At 33.9% G+C, this 16379-nt stretch overlaps 1 protein-coding gene across 2 annotated transcripts in view; it reads right to left on the reverse strand.

Moving 5' to 3' along the window:
• LOC118205086 (uncharacterized) overlaps positions 1 to 16379 on the reverse strand; it is a 246611-nt gene that overhangs the window by 13146 nt on the left and 217086 nt on the right. For both annotated transcript variants that reach the window (XM_085823981.1, XM_085823982.1), the window contains exons 13-15: positions 15565 to 15604; positions 15383 to 15478; positions 1131 to 1424 (exon numbers count right to left, since the gene is read on the reverse strand). In XM_085823981.1, coding sequence (XP_085680107.1) covers positions 1131 to 1424; positions 15383 to 15478; positions 15565 to 15604 — 430 coding nt within the window. The remainder of the gene's footprint in view (positions 1 to 1130; positions 1425 to 15382; positions 15479 to 15564; positions 15605 to 16379) is intronic.

Here is a 16379-nt window from a genome sequence, read left to right on the forward strand (position 1 = left end):
TTTCAACGCAAAATGCCAAAACAAAAGCAATAGTCCCTCAGGAACAAAGCCCCTTTGTACTAAAAATCCATTCTGAAACAACAAGCTAAAGTTGTTAAGGGATTTTTTAGAAATCCTATATGACATGTCCTTTGAGTGTGATTTGTAAGCACTGTTTTAAGTCCTTATTGCACCTGAAGTTGTATCAAATTAATAATTAAAACTTTCTGCACAATATGAAAAAGAACAGTAATAACTAATAAACTTCTCAAAGCATTTGTAATAAGAAATCTAACAAAACATGCACAAATTCCTGTTGTACCATGCTCAGTGGTTTATACTTTTGCTTCTAAGTGCTGGATACTGCTACAACTATGAGAGTTTTGATCATGTCTTTAGAATTTTAAACTGATAGTTTCTAACTTGCATGTTCCTTTCTAGTAAAAAAGCAAAACTACATACAGTCTGAGCCAAAATGAGTGTACAGACCTAAATGCTTTTTTTAATTTGCGTGACAGTAAAGTTTTGCATAATCTAAACAAAAGAATGCTTAAATATTTTTTCCATAAATGCAGGGTGAATATGGTCCCCAGAACAACATTAATAACTTGTTGTTTGGGAATGGAACTGAGCAAATGTAATTAATCAATGTATTAAAGTAAACTCCAGCTGTTATTGTTTAGCAGCTAGTTCATGGAAGAAAAATGGTCTTAAAATCTTGTCATGCAACATTCCACAACAAACATTCACTTTCAGTCTGCCCCACCTCAACTCCCTTGTGACATGAGGAATTTCAAATCCCCAAATCCTCATATTATGTGTATATTAAACCAAAACAAATTGTGAGGAAAAACTGATATATTTTAATATTAGCAACACCACAAACATTTACAGTACTCCCTTTTACAGGATGCCCAGAATAATGAAGTTCAAACACTTTTAAAACCCTGGATTTAGGCAGCCAAATTGTCTAAGCATTTCTAACTACCCATTTACTATTGAAAACCCTCTTATTGTCCTTTCACCAATAAAATCCACTCGATCTTTTCAATGGCCATGAAGATGGTTATGTGAATAGCTCCACAATGCAACAATATCTTTGTGTATGTTAGAGTATATTTTACCTAATGCATAAAAATGATTCAACTTACCATAGGATCATTTCTTGGATGTCCACTGACAAATGTAACAAACACTGTGTCACCTGGGCAATATCTCTCCTTAGCATCCTTCAGAACATCACCAAAATTTTTTCCAAAGTAAGCTGTGTCAAATATAACACCAGGCTGAAGTGATATCTCTTCACCTAACATACTCTTTGGAGCTGGTCCATCAGGTAGGCTTTCACCAGTGCACAAAGATTCAGCTAGTTTCTCATACTCTTGGATATATGCTCGCAGTGTGTGCTGTCCATAAATTGTTGAAGCACCTTCATATCGCTGTACCTGGTAAAAGGAGAATATAAATATTCAGTGTTTGCATTTAAGCAATATTTCTAAAGACTATGAGAAAATTAAACAAATGAAACATGCTGGTTATCACATTAATAATTTAACTTTATTATTATATGAAAAATCAGCATAATCATTATTTGTTTGACCCTTTTTTTTATTTAGTGTAATTTTTTAAAATTTTATATCTATATATTATATGCAAGTTGCACATTTTTATCTGCTTATAAAAAATTTCTTAATTTTTAAACACTTTTGCTAAGCTTCTTTCTTTCCAAATTATGAAACGCTAAATTCACAACTAGAAACACTGCAGATTTTTTTAAGCATAAGTGTATTTTGCTTTAGCAAATACACTGCTGTATTCACAATATACTGCTATTATGATAATGTTGCAGAAGCAGGCTTTTAGTCCCTACTTTGTATAAATACTCTAATATGGGGGGGGGGAATATGCAGAAAATCTTATATATCACCTTTCCTCATTAAAGGCTAACTTATTAGACTCCTGTGAATATAATGTGATATCATAAATGGGATTATTAATTCAGAGTTCCAACATACATACTATGAGTAATACTTATTGGATCCCATACTTAGCAGAAGGAATACATAAAAACAGACAGAAAAATCTGATGTAGCCAGCACAAGACCTCCCATCAGTTCCATATTTTAAACAGCAACAAGTTTTAAGTAAAGTATCACTTTCAGATGATCGTTTGCAAATCAAATCTAATTGGCTGTTCCAATAAACAGAAAGGCTTATTACAGGCAATTTTGGATTATATTTTATCAAGTATCGCTGATCACATGTAAAAAAAATGTTTTTCTCAATTAATTCCAATATATGTTTATTGCTATTAATTCAAATATTTGCCCCCTTTTACTTTTTTAATTAAAAACTGCATTTATTAGGAAAATGAATAACATGTAATTGAATTGGATTTTAATTAAAAGAATTAAGTGCTTACATTTAAAATAAATGCTTTGAAATGAATACCATAAACTTTATTCTATATTATTTCTGTGTATCAACAAACCTAAATTCGTTTATCCCATCAATATTTAGGTATTGGTAAATAATACTACTTCTATATTTCAACAATGCTCACCAATTGGATTATGTCATAATGTATATTTTGTTACAAACTTCTGTACACAGCTTCAAGTATTAAAATATCACTTCAGGTTTATTAATTTAACATGTTGACGCCAGCCTGACCCACCAGTGGGTCATAATTGCCTGTTCCGTGGGGCGGCCTAACCCACTGGTGGGTCATACTTGTCTGTTTTGTGAAGCAGTATGAATCAACGATGGGTCACGCTTGTATATCAAAAAATACATACAAGCGTAATAATTAAATTATTATATTATAAAATATATAATTTTATAATATAATAATTTAATTATATAATTTTAAAGTTATAATTTTATAATTTGGCATTGCACCGCCCCACAAAATGGAGCACTAATTCAAGCGCCGCCGCACGAAACGAACAATGAATATCCGTGCTGAAGTCAACGTATTAAACCAAAATCTAATATGTTGTTCCGATCAATATAAAAGTCTCGAATACTAAATTAGAAATAAGTTTTGGGATATAATTTAATATAGTTTTTTTTATTAAAATCTTTTGCAAGCATCAGGTAAAGTACCATTTCCGGTTGTTCAGTTTTACTCAGAAACTGATGAACTCTTTATATGATTGCAGAAAGCTGGAAATTCAGAAAATAGAAATTTTTGGAAGGTTAATGTAAGAGTTATTGTGGACAAAAATACCGCCACACATGCAAACATTGTAAAAATAGTGAAACTATGTTGCGGGAACCCTAATTCATGCTTATTTACTGAAAACTCTATACAGAATTTTTTTGATTGAAAATATTACTCCCTTAGCTTTGTATATATGTTGGCGAGAGAGTGTATGAAAACCAGCAATAATATATGTAATGAAATAAGATGAACATCAACTAATGGCACTGCCACAAAAATTGCTTAAACCCATATAATTTGTATATTATTACAAAATGTGGTTTTCAAATACACTGCTGATGACAGCTGAATTAAATGTATGTAAAATGTCTTCACATTTAGATTTAAGAAAGCAAATCTACATTATAGCTGGACAGCTAGAGAAGCTTAAAATTTGCAGAATATAACATGTTAAGAAGAGCTATCTACAGAATCCTAGAAGAATGTGAGAACTGTGTACTATGAAGATAGAGAAGATTTGGATGTTTAGTTTTTGACAAGCAGAAAACAACACAAGGCACAATCGAAATCTGACAAGGAAATTCATTATTTCATACACAGCAATTAACTCTTTGCACTTGAGGCCTTTTCGCTTAGCAAAGCAGGCTTGAGTAGACATTTCAAATTAGCCGTAGCAGCGCGGCTCGAGTGCGAAGGTTTAATACATTGAGAAGAAATTTATTACAATATAAAAAATCTGATGCGTACACCACATGAATTCCTTGTACGTAATATTAAATTCTACGCACTTTTCTGCTATGCATTTAAAGTTATTTCCTGGAATTTCATTAGAGATATATTTCTCATCCAATTAATTCAGTTCTCCCTTCGCGACAAGGCAAAAATGCATAAAAACTCAAAATATCTATCTATATTAAAAATTGAAAGATATAGAAAAACATAAAGCACCAAATACAGTTAATACAATTTTTAAAAAAAAATTTACAATTAAAATTCAAGCAATTCAGCCAGCGAGCAAAAAGGCGGATTTTTCGGTGCACAAAACTGAAAGTTTACTTTTGGTCTCACTCAGCAAAAAGACGCTTAAGGCGTAGAAACTGACTTAATTTGTTGTGGACGCTATGCTGAGTCAATATATGGGATAATTCAATAGCTTAAATGATAATTCCAGAAAGGATTAAGGATAATTTAATCGACAATAATAAAACATAACGTTACTTTGTTGTTGCGAAGCTTAGTTTCTCTAGATTGGCAGCAAACCCACTATTCTGCTAAGTTTCAAATGTAAACAAATATGGCTGCTATCGTAAAAGCATTAGACTTAGCCGCACTTAAACAACTTTCAAATCGTTGATAATTCTACGACTATAACATGCAGGTTAACTAAAGGCATAAAAACCATAACGGGAAGATAAGAAAAACACAATTCAATCATTTTTAAAGCAAAGAATGCACAAACATATAAGAATAAAGAAACAGCTCACTGAGCAGAGTGGATATATATATACATATATTTATATACTTTTGCCGATTGCAACCAAAATAGGAGGTCCACATTTATGTTATAGCAGTCCTATATACAAAATTTCAGCATTCTGAGGCTACTTGTTTTTGAGTTATGCGAGATACATACATACGTACGTACGTAAAAAAATCTCTTCTGAATCCATTTTAAATAATTTTTATAATTCGTTTGGGGAAAAAAAAAAAAAAAAAAAAAAAAAAAAAAAGAGTCCTTTATTCTGTCCTTACATACAGATGTCACACAAAAATATCATTAAATTGCATTCGATAGCGGTCAAAATTGATGTTTTCGTTGAAATATGATACCTGAAATATTTCGCGATTACAATACTTCCTTTTTACTTCGTACAAGGAAGTAAAAATGTAAGTTTCCAAATGCAGAAAGTTGGAAAAACTTTGGAAACTCTTTCGAGTTCATATGAAGATTTTTAAAATGGAAAAATCAGGATTTGGATGAAAAGTAAACAGTAAAAGCTCGACTATCCAGGAAACTCGGGAAATGCCAAATTCTGGATAGTTGAACATACAAGAAACAGAATTCGCATTAGAAAAGCTAAATGAATGGGAAGAATTTCCGCCGCAAAATTATAAAAGCAATTATTTGATTTTTTACAAACTTGAATATGAAAAGGCTTACATTTTAAATTTTATAAATTAAAAACCGCTGAAATCCAGAGCTGGATTAGCCATTAAGCAATATAGCACATGCTCAAGGAAAGGGTATCAAGAAAGATACAAATTATGTATATAGCACGTGGAAAAACTTAAATCGCTTATCATAATTTATATTACATGCCACTGTTTATCTGTTTTTGAAATCGCATATCATGACTTTTTGATGCCGGGATACTGAAAATACTCCACTTCATGCAATTCCAAATAGTAAAATTTTTTCAAAATGTGAAGAAAAAGTAGAACTTATATCCTGCTTTAGAAAAAATTAAACGGAATAATAAAGAATGAACTGAATTTATATTAAACGGAAACGAACTTATTATGTTGTGATGCCATGCTTATCCATCATTGGCATTAAATCACACTGTTTGACTACAATATGCTTGCCATCCAAAATATGAAGAAGGACAAGAGATATCAAAGACAAATTTATTTCAGAGATTACACATAGTATCAAGGTTAACTGATTTGAAATACTGATTTTTTAAGGTGAGGAAGACAAGAATATCAGTAATAAGCGTTGCATCCATATTTCTCACTACCTGCTGCTACACGTCATACCTTTGAGTGAAAGAGGCTTTGGATGTGTTGTTGTTGAATGGCAGCCCATGATGCCTCCGCACATAGCCAGAGTTTATCTGGCATACCACTGTTGGTGAGGTATGCCGGGTTAGGCGTTATCCAATCATTGACCCGATATGTTCGATGAGCGATAGATCTGAAGAATGAGTAGGCCAGGATAACAATGCATTATGGTGAAAAAAAGCTTGAACATTGCATGCAGCATGTGCTCGCGCATCGTTCTGTTGAAATGTGGCCGCAAGCAAGAATAGACTACAAAACCTCAGAGATGCAGCATTAAGTGATAATTGTATCGATGCATTCTTAGGACAGTACAAGAGTGATATCCAATATCACCTTCACCATAACACTGGTGTTATAGTATTATTCATTCAGTAATGCAGAACACATTAAAGCTTAATTTATTCAACATTATACAACCAGGAAAGCATTTATTACCTTTACAGAGCGTGAAGCGAAGTGGTACTTCAAGGAGAAGCATGATTCGTCTGAAAACACCATGTCATGCCATTCAGACGTCCATCTTCGCCGTTCAGTGTAGCATTACTAACGCAAATTGTTTTTATGACGATTTTGGGTTCACTCTTTCTCTTGACCATGAGGCCACTTCGTGGACAAGAGGGTCTGAGTGTACCCCCAATGTATTACCATTTATGACAGCTTCCAAACATCTAGGCATAGAGTTCACCAGTTTTTTTTTTTTTTTTTATTTCTCTGCAATTATCTGCATCAATGTTCCTCCATTCTTCCTGTTTTTAGTTCGCTTTCATTTTTATGTTGTGTCTTCATTTTCTAACCTTAATTCTCTCCAAATGCTTTATGTCGATTTTGATCTAGTGATGAAGTGGCATTTTCAGAAATTGTGGACATTATAGGGACAACAAAGGCGAATGTTGAGAGCCATGTGCTTAGAATCGTTATCCTGATAAGAAATACAGTTGTTTCCAGTACCCAAATTTTGGGTGGCTAATTTTGAATTATCTTTTAAAATATTTAAATAAAGAGTATGGTTCATTATGCCATCAATAAATACTAAATTACCTAATCCTGATGCTGACATGTACCCCCACACAAGGATACCTCCAGCGCCATGCTTTATTGTTTCAACCAAATTCTTGGCATAAGGTTTCTCGTTTTTTCTTCCCTACATATGACCATCAGAACCAAAAATGTTAAATTTGCTTTCATCTGCAAATAAAACATGGTTCCAGTACGCTTCGGACTTATTCACCACTGATTTTTCCAACAAAAGTGTAAGCTTTCTCTTTTTTTGCACTTTTCTTCGAGGAAAGCACCTATGTAATCTAGCTCATCTGAGTACTCGTTGAACAGTTTCAAGTGAAATTAAAGTAAAAAAAATTTCAGTAAATTCTTAGAGATCTTTATAGCACTCAAACATCCATTTTTCACAAATTTTCTAACTATAAATCTTATCACGTTAAGTTAACTTTGATGGATGATCTCTTCTTTATTTTTGATCTGATTTTCTTCTTTAAGGTGTTTTATGACATACTGCACCATAGAATGGGATAAATTTACTATTTTAGCGATATCCCGAATCAATTTTCCACCCTTACGATGAAAAATGATCAACATTTTAATGATATTTGTAGTTTCCTTACGACATATTTTTAAATATTAGATAAAATAAAACGAAATAGCCAAGCGAATTATTTAACTGCCATCAAAAGTAAAATAAAAATTAAAAAAAAAAAAAAGGCAGAAAATTTAATTTGTAAAATTGGTACTATTCCGTTTTGAGGACCGTAAAAAATTGCAGCGAAAATGTTTGCGCAAAAGCGCCAAATCTAGCAAACGCGCCCAATTAACAGCGCGCCAAATCTAGCGTACGCACTGATTTCAAATTGCGTAAGTTTAGATAGTTCTATATTTCTTAAGACGCCATTGAAATACTAGTTTAATTTTTAAATACTTTTTTGATTTTAAATCCTTTTTTTGATATCCTTTGGATTTAACAACTTGGGAATTGTTTTAAGAACGCGTTTTTAAGAATTGCACATACTCGGTATCCATATTTTCACTTTAAAAAAATATATAATATATATAATATAATAAAAACACTTAAAAATATATATAATATAATAAAAAATATATATAAGATATACCTATTTTCACTTAAAAAAAAATCCCAGAATTGCACAAAAAAGGCACTGTGCACACCCTTGACTTTATCTATATACACATCAGAACAACCAACTAGATGAATTTATGCTTTAGCGATAACCCGGTAGCGAAATAGCGATGCAGGCATCCATTCAGTTACGTTTAGCTTTTTTTTATATAAATTATAATGATTTGAAATAGTTATTTACTCTTATGCTTCCATTCAGTCATGTTTAGCCTTTTTTTTTATAAATTATAATAATAAAAAAATGTGATATGAAATTAATCTTTTATCTAAATTAGAACAATAAACTTTAGGTAGTTATTTACTATTATACTTCCTTTCTTGCGTTAGAATTGCCGCAATTATTTTTGGCAGCACTGGCATGAACAATAGTTTGGCGATTTTTACGGTCCTCAAAACCGAATAGTACCGTAAAATTTTATGGAAATATTTCGGTGCATGATGCCTTTTGTAGCGTGTTTCATCTATGCCTCCTTACATTTTTCAATTTTAGAAAAAGAAAATAAAGCAGTATTAAAAAAAGTTTAGTCTTATTCAAAATCGCGTGAAGATGATGTACGTTCCGTTGTTTAAAAATAGTGGACTGTAAATTAACTTGATATTACTTCAGTATAGAACTCAAAAAATCTCAGACTCCTAACGTTGACCGAAACTTCTTTATTGACTTTCAAATAGTAAGTTAGTTGAGGAACGGCGAAGACCACACAAACTCCGACTTCAGTGGCGGCTTACCAACACAAACTCACAAGAACCTCCGCTTAGATGAAACTCCAGTAATTCACAGCAACCTCGAAGCTCTAACCGCGAGCTTTAAAAACCTAACAAATTTGCGTCTGCGCCGCTCCTCGGTACAAAGAAAGAAATACAATTTGCATAACATCGAACATACCCCCAGCCTTGAAGTTCCAAGGGGGTTCAAACAATAAATTTAAACTGTTGAACTGCATAAACCTGAAAAATAAAAATTAAAGTCTCTAAATCAGGAATTAAATGGCAAAGCGCATAGCTTTGCTATAGGTCGTTTTAATTCACCATTAGACGTGCGTAAACTCACCACTCGAACTTTCTCATCCAAACCGGGATACACTTTAATAATTCTACCTAATTTCCAACGTAGCGGAGATAAATTTTCGTTCTTAATAAGAACCATATCACCAATCTTCAGGTCTTGTTGGTACCTTGCACCACTTGGGTCTCTGCTGCAATCTAGATAAATACTCACTGCTCCAACGATTCCAGAAATGTTGAAATAACCTTTGCACGTTCCTCCAACGGTCACTGCAGCTCAAGGTTTCTTGAATTTGGTTAGATTCTGGAATAGCGCTTAAAGCCGCTCCGGTTAAAAAGTGTCCTGGTGTTATCGCCTCCAAGTCGCTACAATCACTTGAAGCTGGTACTAAAGGCCTAGAATTAAGACAGGATTCAATTTGGGTTATTAATGTCAAAAATGACTCGTATGTTAAAATAAGTGTTCCTAAACATCTTTTTAAGTGATGTTTCATAGACTTGATACCCGCTTCCCAAAGCCCTCCAAAATGAGGGGCAGAGGGAGGATTAAACAACCATTTAATATTTTCTGAAGAAATATAACCCTGTAGCTGTTCATCACGTTGAACAATAGAAAAGGCTTTCCTTAATTCTTTATTAGCTCCTATAAAATTCGTTGCACAATCACTGTGAATTTCACACGGTTTGCCTCTACGAGCTATAAACCGCTTAAGTGTCGCGAGGAATGATTTTGTTGAAAGATCTCCAACTAATTCTAAGTGTATTGCTCTTGTAGTAAAACAAATAAATAGACATACGTAACACTTAAAGATTTTGACTCCTCTACCCGGACGATATTTTACTTTAAATGGTCCTGCTAAATCAATCCCTACACGAGAAAAAGCTCTACTTTGAGTAACTCTTGAAGCGGGTAAATCTGCCATTAGCTGAGTTGCAGTTTGCACTCTAACTCTACGGCAGATAACACATTGGTTTATACACTTTCTTATAATATCTCTAGCATTCACAATCCAAAATCTATGTCGTATGACAGAAGTGAGTAGCTGTGTACCTGCGTGAAGATACGTGTCATGCTAATGCTTAATAATTAAACGCGTAATATTGTGATTCTTAGGTAAAATCATAGGATGTTTCTGATTATTTGAAACTGTAGAGTTTCTGAGCCTTCCGCCTACACGCATTACTCCCGCGGAATCCAAGAAAGGACTTAAAGACAGTAATTTACTTGATGTCTTCAAGGGTTTACCAGATTCTAAACAGAATAATTCTTCTGGAAATTCGGCTCTTTGCACAATCCTAACAATCATAGAAGTAACTTCACAGAATTCTTCAGTAGATAAATAACCCTTTATACGCTCTGTAGGTAACTTACTACAATTATTTCTGAATCTTAAACACCACGCTAACACTCGACATAACTTTAGCCATGATGAAAATCTTGAAAACACACTAGGCTCTTCAAATTTGGAAATATTTGAACTGAAACTCTTTTTCAATTCCTTCAACATAACCTCACCCTCTAATTCTACACTTGAATTTTGCTGTACATGAATTACGGATTCGTTTAACCACTGCGGTCCCTTCATCCATAACTCACATTGTAGGAATTCTGATGGAATAAAACCTCTGGTCCTACAGTCTGCAGGATTTTCTTTCCCAGCAACATAATTCCATTGAATACCTGGAACAGCTTCCTGGATTTTTGCAACTCGATTTGCCACAAAAGGTAGCCAACGGCGAGGTTCGGACGAAACCCATGCCAATGTAACCCGCGAGTCGGTCCATGCGTAAATATTGTTAATAGGCAGTTCTATGCATGATAATACTGCATGTAAGAGGTTGGTTAAAAGTAACGCAGCACACAACTCTAGTCTCGGAAGAGACTGGGTTTTTAAGGGCGCTACTCTGGTTTTCGATGTCAGAAGGCTGACTTTGACTGACGAATCAAGGTCGATTGTACGGAGATAGATGACTGCACAATAAGCCTTTTCTGAAGCGTCTCAGAAAGCATGGATATCTATCACTACTGCCTTCGGACTCAAGATATACCTCGGAAATTGTAAGCTTGAAAGTAAGGGCAATTCTAGATAGAAACGCTTCCATTTCCTACTTATTCTCTTATCAACGAGTTCATCCCAACCCAGCTGTAAGTTCCATAACTCTTGTAATAATATTTTCGCGTATATTATTGTTGGCGCTAACCATCCCATTGGATCAAAGATTTTGCCTACTTCTGATAAAATAGTCCTCTTAGTAAACTCTATCACTTATGCATACCGAAAAATGAAACGTATCACTAGAGTTGTTCCAATTAATTCCCAATACTTTTACTTTCTTGTCACTGTTTATTTCAAGAGAAATATTGGATTCTCGTAAGCACTCGGGAATATTCTCTAAAATAGCTGAACTGTTTGAAATCCACTTCCTTAAGCGAAATCCACCCCTTTTCATCATTTCATTCAACTGCTGAACTAGAACATTCGCTTCCTCTTCACTTTGTGCCCCTGAAAGCAAATCATCAACATAAAAATCACGAAGGGCAATTTTTGATGCTAAAGGAAATCACACTTGTTCATCTAATGCAAGTTGTTTCATTACTCTAGTAGACAAATATGGCGCACAGGCAGTCCCATATGTAACTGTCACTAATCTAAATGTACTCAAGGGCTCACTAGGACTATCCCTCCAAAGCATTCGTTGCCAATTTGTATCTTCTGGGTGGACACGAATTTGTCTGAACATCTTCTCTACATCGGCACATACTGCAATTTTGTGAGTTCTAAACCGTAGAAGAATTGGAAACAGCTCTTGCTGAACTCTTGGCCCAACCATCAAAATATCATTCAATGAAAGACCCGATGTCGTTTTAGCCGAAGCATCGAAAACAACTCTCAGTTTAGTCGTAGTACTTAATTCCTTTAATACGGCATGATGCGGCATGTAATACGTAGAGTCAATAAGAATCTCTTCCTCAGGCACTCCCTCCACATGTCTCAGCTCAAGGTATTCCCTCATGAAATCCTTATACTGTCCATATATCTGAGGCCTTTTTAGAAGTGAATTTTCTAAAGATTGGAATCTACGCATAGCTAATTGTCTGGAATCTCCAAGCTGAGAAGGCGGAGAGTGAAACGGCAATTTCACAGTATATACCCCACTTTCCTCTCTCGTATATGTAGATTTGAAATAATCTTCACATGCTCTCTCCGATTTAGTAAGCATGTCAAACGTAGGTACAGCATCCAATTTCCAAAAGTCAGACAGCATCTGATCAGTTTCCACTTGTATATTATTAACATAGATAGTAGGATTAATTTCTGTTGAATTATTCACATTACCTGAAATAATCCATCCTAGTTCAGAACGAGAAGCTACCGGTTTACCTTCTTCGCATTTAATTATTTCTCCCTTTAAAAGAGGTAAGGCAATATATACGCCTAAAAGTATATCAACAGGCCCACTTTTGTAAAATGTTGGATCTGCTAACATTAAATCATTGTATTCCTCAACGTACTTCTTATCCAATGTAAAATGCGGCAAAGTTCCAATAATTCTATTGATGATAAATACTGGTGTTTTAAATCACACTTTCGCCGGAAAATGCGGAACGAAGTTTATTTCCGTAATTCCATTAGTTTTCGTATCCAAAGACCCTAAACATGAAATAAGAACTTTGGCATTTCTTCTTGCTAACCCTAGTCTTTGTACACAATCTTCTGAAATCAGGCTTGCTTGACTGCCAGGGTCAAGGAGGGCTCTACACAATTGGTATTCACCCGATGAATCTAACACTTTAATAACAGCCGTACATAATAAAACTTCACTCTGAAAATTAAAGTCTGAAACACAAGATTTAATTACTGGACTAGAACTTGCGATATCCTCCCCTGACCCAGCCGATTGAGCGCGAGTTTCTGGCCCAGGGAAAAATGGCTTGGCCGTCACTGATAATTCATTCGAACTATTCGTAACTCCTTTACGTGCCTTTAGTTCATTTTGAACTCTTTCGAAATGCAGTAGTGTGTGATGATTTTTAAAGCACTTTTTACATTTATGTGTACTTCTACACTCGAAAGCTTTATGGCTTGAAACCAAACAATTAAAACAAACATTATTTCTCTTGACAAAATTAACGCGTTCCTGAACATTCAGATTTAAAAACTTATTACATTTAAAAACTGAATGACCGGCTTTACAATACGTACACTGCGCGCGAATCTCTGAAGCCAATGAAGTTAATTTGTCTTTTGTAACTTGTTTTTTAACACCTTGCGTTTTACCTGCTTGCAAGGTTCTGGCATGAGATTTCAAGAACTCTAGCAGATTATTAAGTGTTGGTATTTCCTCACTCTTTAATGTTCTTTCCCACCATCCTCTCGTCGAAGAATCCAATTTAAACTGTACTATTAACATTAAAATAGTATCCGCGAATAGCTCCACTTTGAATCCTAGATTTTCAAACGAACATACACACTCTCTTACAGTGTCTACTAACGCTAATATCTGACTAGGAATTTCAGATTGTAAATTTGATAAATACAAGATTTTCTTTAATAACGATGAAAGTAATTCTCTCTTATGTGAAAATCTTTGACACAATAAATGCCACGCTATTTCGAAATTCCTGTCACAAATAGTTAAAGCTTGAACAATCCGCAAAGCATCTCCTTTTAAAGAACCCTTTAAATATTGTAGCTTTTGTGCACCTGATAAACGGTCATTATCCACTATCGCCGTTTTAAATAAATCAAAAAATGATAACCATTCTTCAGTACTGCCACTAAATACAGGAAGAGTTAGCTTAGGTAAGCGTATACTCGCTATTTCACAAGATTTAGTTTCCACACTAATGTCTTTAACATTCTTAACTCTGGTTAGCATTAAAATTAACTCATCAACCGTAACTTGTATGACCTGTTGTTCTTCTATAAATACATCAATATCTTTTTCTTCACACACTACAAATATGTTACTAAAAATATCCGAAAGTTCGATCATTAAGTCATTTAATCTAGATTTAAAAACTTCCAACTGATCAACATCAGCAGAATCGTAAGTCACTGCAATTTTCTCTTTCAGTTTACTTAACTTAGCTTTAGCTACACGCTTTTTAGTCTTAAGCGTTGTAAATTCCATTTTCTAATAAGAAAGATAAAAAAAACACACCGACTCACCAAATTTACTGCGACTCCGTAGCTGACGGACCATAAAATATGTACGTTCCGTTGTTTAAAAATAGTGGACTGTAAATTAACTTGATATTACTTCAGTATAGAACTCAAAAAATCTCAGACTCCTAACGTTGACCGAAACTTCTTTATTGACTTTCAAATAGTAAGTTAGTTGAGGAACGGCGAAGACCACACAAACTCCGACTTCAGTGGCGGCTTACCAACACAAACTCAGAAGAACCTCCGCTTAGTTGAAACTCCAGTAATTCACAGCAACCTCGAAGCTCTAACCGCGAGCTTTAAAAACCTAACAAATTTGCGTCTGCGCCGCTCCTCGGTACAAAGAAAGAAATACAATTTGCATAACATCGAACAGATGATATAAAAAAATGCTGGACTTTACATTCGAATTCATTTCTGGGTTACAGTGCTTTTTCTGCAAATTCTTAATGAACACTTTTAGGAGCCACTGTATATGGATTGTAGGGAGCCCGTAGTTGCCATGATGTGTACATGTACTGAAATCATAATCATTTGCATATTCTATCACAGTATATATGTTACGGTGAAACACCGAAATCTGGAGAATGTCGACTTTCACCGGTGAATGTCAACATTCACAGTCTCTTAGTGTATGTCCCAAATATTTTCCAAATACTCTTATTTCTAACTTAACACCGGTCAATGTCGACATTCACCATGTACTAATGGTGAATGTTGAACATATAACAATATTATATTTTCTCCTCCGTAATTCAGTCGCGAATAAACGCACTTGAGACTTGAAATAAGAACATGAGAACCTAAAACACACAATACATTCAAAATGAGAAAGGAAAATAATAGAAGTTAAAAACTTACTTAACTATACAGTACGTTCTAAATGTGAAAATAAAATAACAGTAATAAAAAACTTACTAAATTATGTGATTTAAATCTTATTTATTGCAACAACTTAAACTATTATGGCACTTTATGGCCTCTCTTTTCGACTTTCACCAGAGCATATCTGTGATTGTCGACACACACCGGTGAGGGTCCGAATATACAAGAATGTAGTGAAATATTGGGAAAATATATATTTTGTGCATAGTTACTTTCTTTGAAAAATAGAAAGTATTTAGATACCTGATATTCTTCATATGTAGTCACATAGGATGAGTAGGTATTGCTGAGTCCAGCTATAACCACTTGGTTTTCTACTGACGAACACTTGTCCAATATCTGCTCAAAGAGAACAGATGTTACTTCCAACCAAGAACCAAATGCTATAGATGGACTTGAAGGAAAAGTTAATTTATGGAGCTTACCGTTTTAACTGCATTGCGGGTTCTCCTTCCAGACATCGTGCTGGAATATTAAAAAAATGCTCAAGAACAAATTTATATACTGTACAAAAAGTGAAAATTAACAGAGTTTAGTGAGAAAATCTTAAAAAATTAATATTAACCCACGCATCAGCTTTTAATTAGAATAATTCTCTTTTAAGAAAGCTTTTTTTTTTTTGAGATCATGTACCCTCCAAATTAATTAGTTTGAGAGTTATGAATCTGTAAGTGAAGAATAAGTAATGGTAGTATATTAAAAATACCATCCTACCCATAATTCATATTCAATAGTAGCTGAATATTTTCAGTTTTGATGTTCATGTCCAACAGCAGCTGTATTTTAGAAATTTCTTAGTTCTTGGCAGTTTATACCAAATCTCATGTATCCTGTGTTTGCACAAGGGATTAAAAGTTCTTTAGAGTAGGCAATAAAATTAAAGCTTAGCTACTAGATGAATCTGCTGTGTTTGTTGATTTGTATAGGAGTGTATTAAACAAATATGAGATTAAAAGTTATTTTATGCAAATAATGCAACATGAGGCACTAAGAACAAATACTTGTAATATTATTCAATTCTGGTATCACATTTATTAAAACCGTGTAGAAATTTAGTTGAAATTTCAAATTTATTTAATAAAAATTAGATTCCAGAATTTTTTATTTAATACCAAATACACCTTGTAAGGCATTAAATTTTATCTTCCTTTTCTGGTCACAGATTATCAACATCTTCTGAAGAGAGATTTTGTTTATTTATTCTTTTTATATCATATAGAAATAGTGATCATATAATCCG

The sequence above is a fragment of the Stegodyphus dumicola genome, chromosome 9 (genome assembly GCF_044657685.1).
Source record: "Stegodyphus dumicola isolate Sdum_Otavi_A_Nest chromosome 9, ASM4465768v1".
NCBI lineage: Eukaryota > Metazoa > Arthropoda > Arachnida > Araneae > Eresidae > Stegodyphus > Stegodyphus dumicola.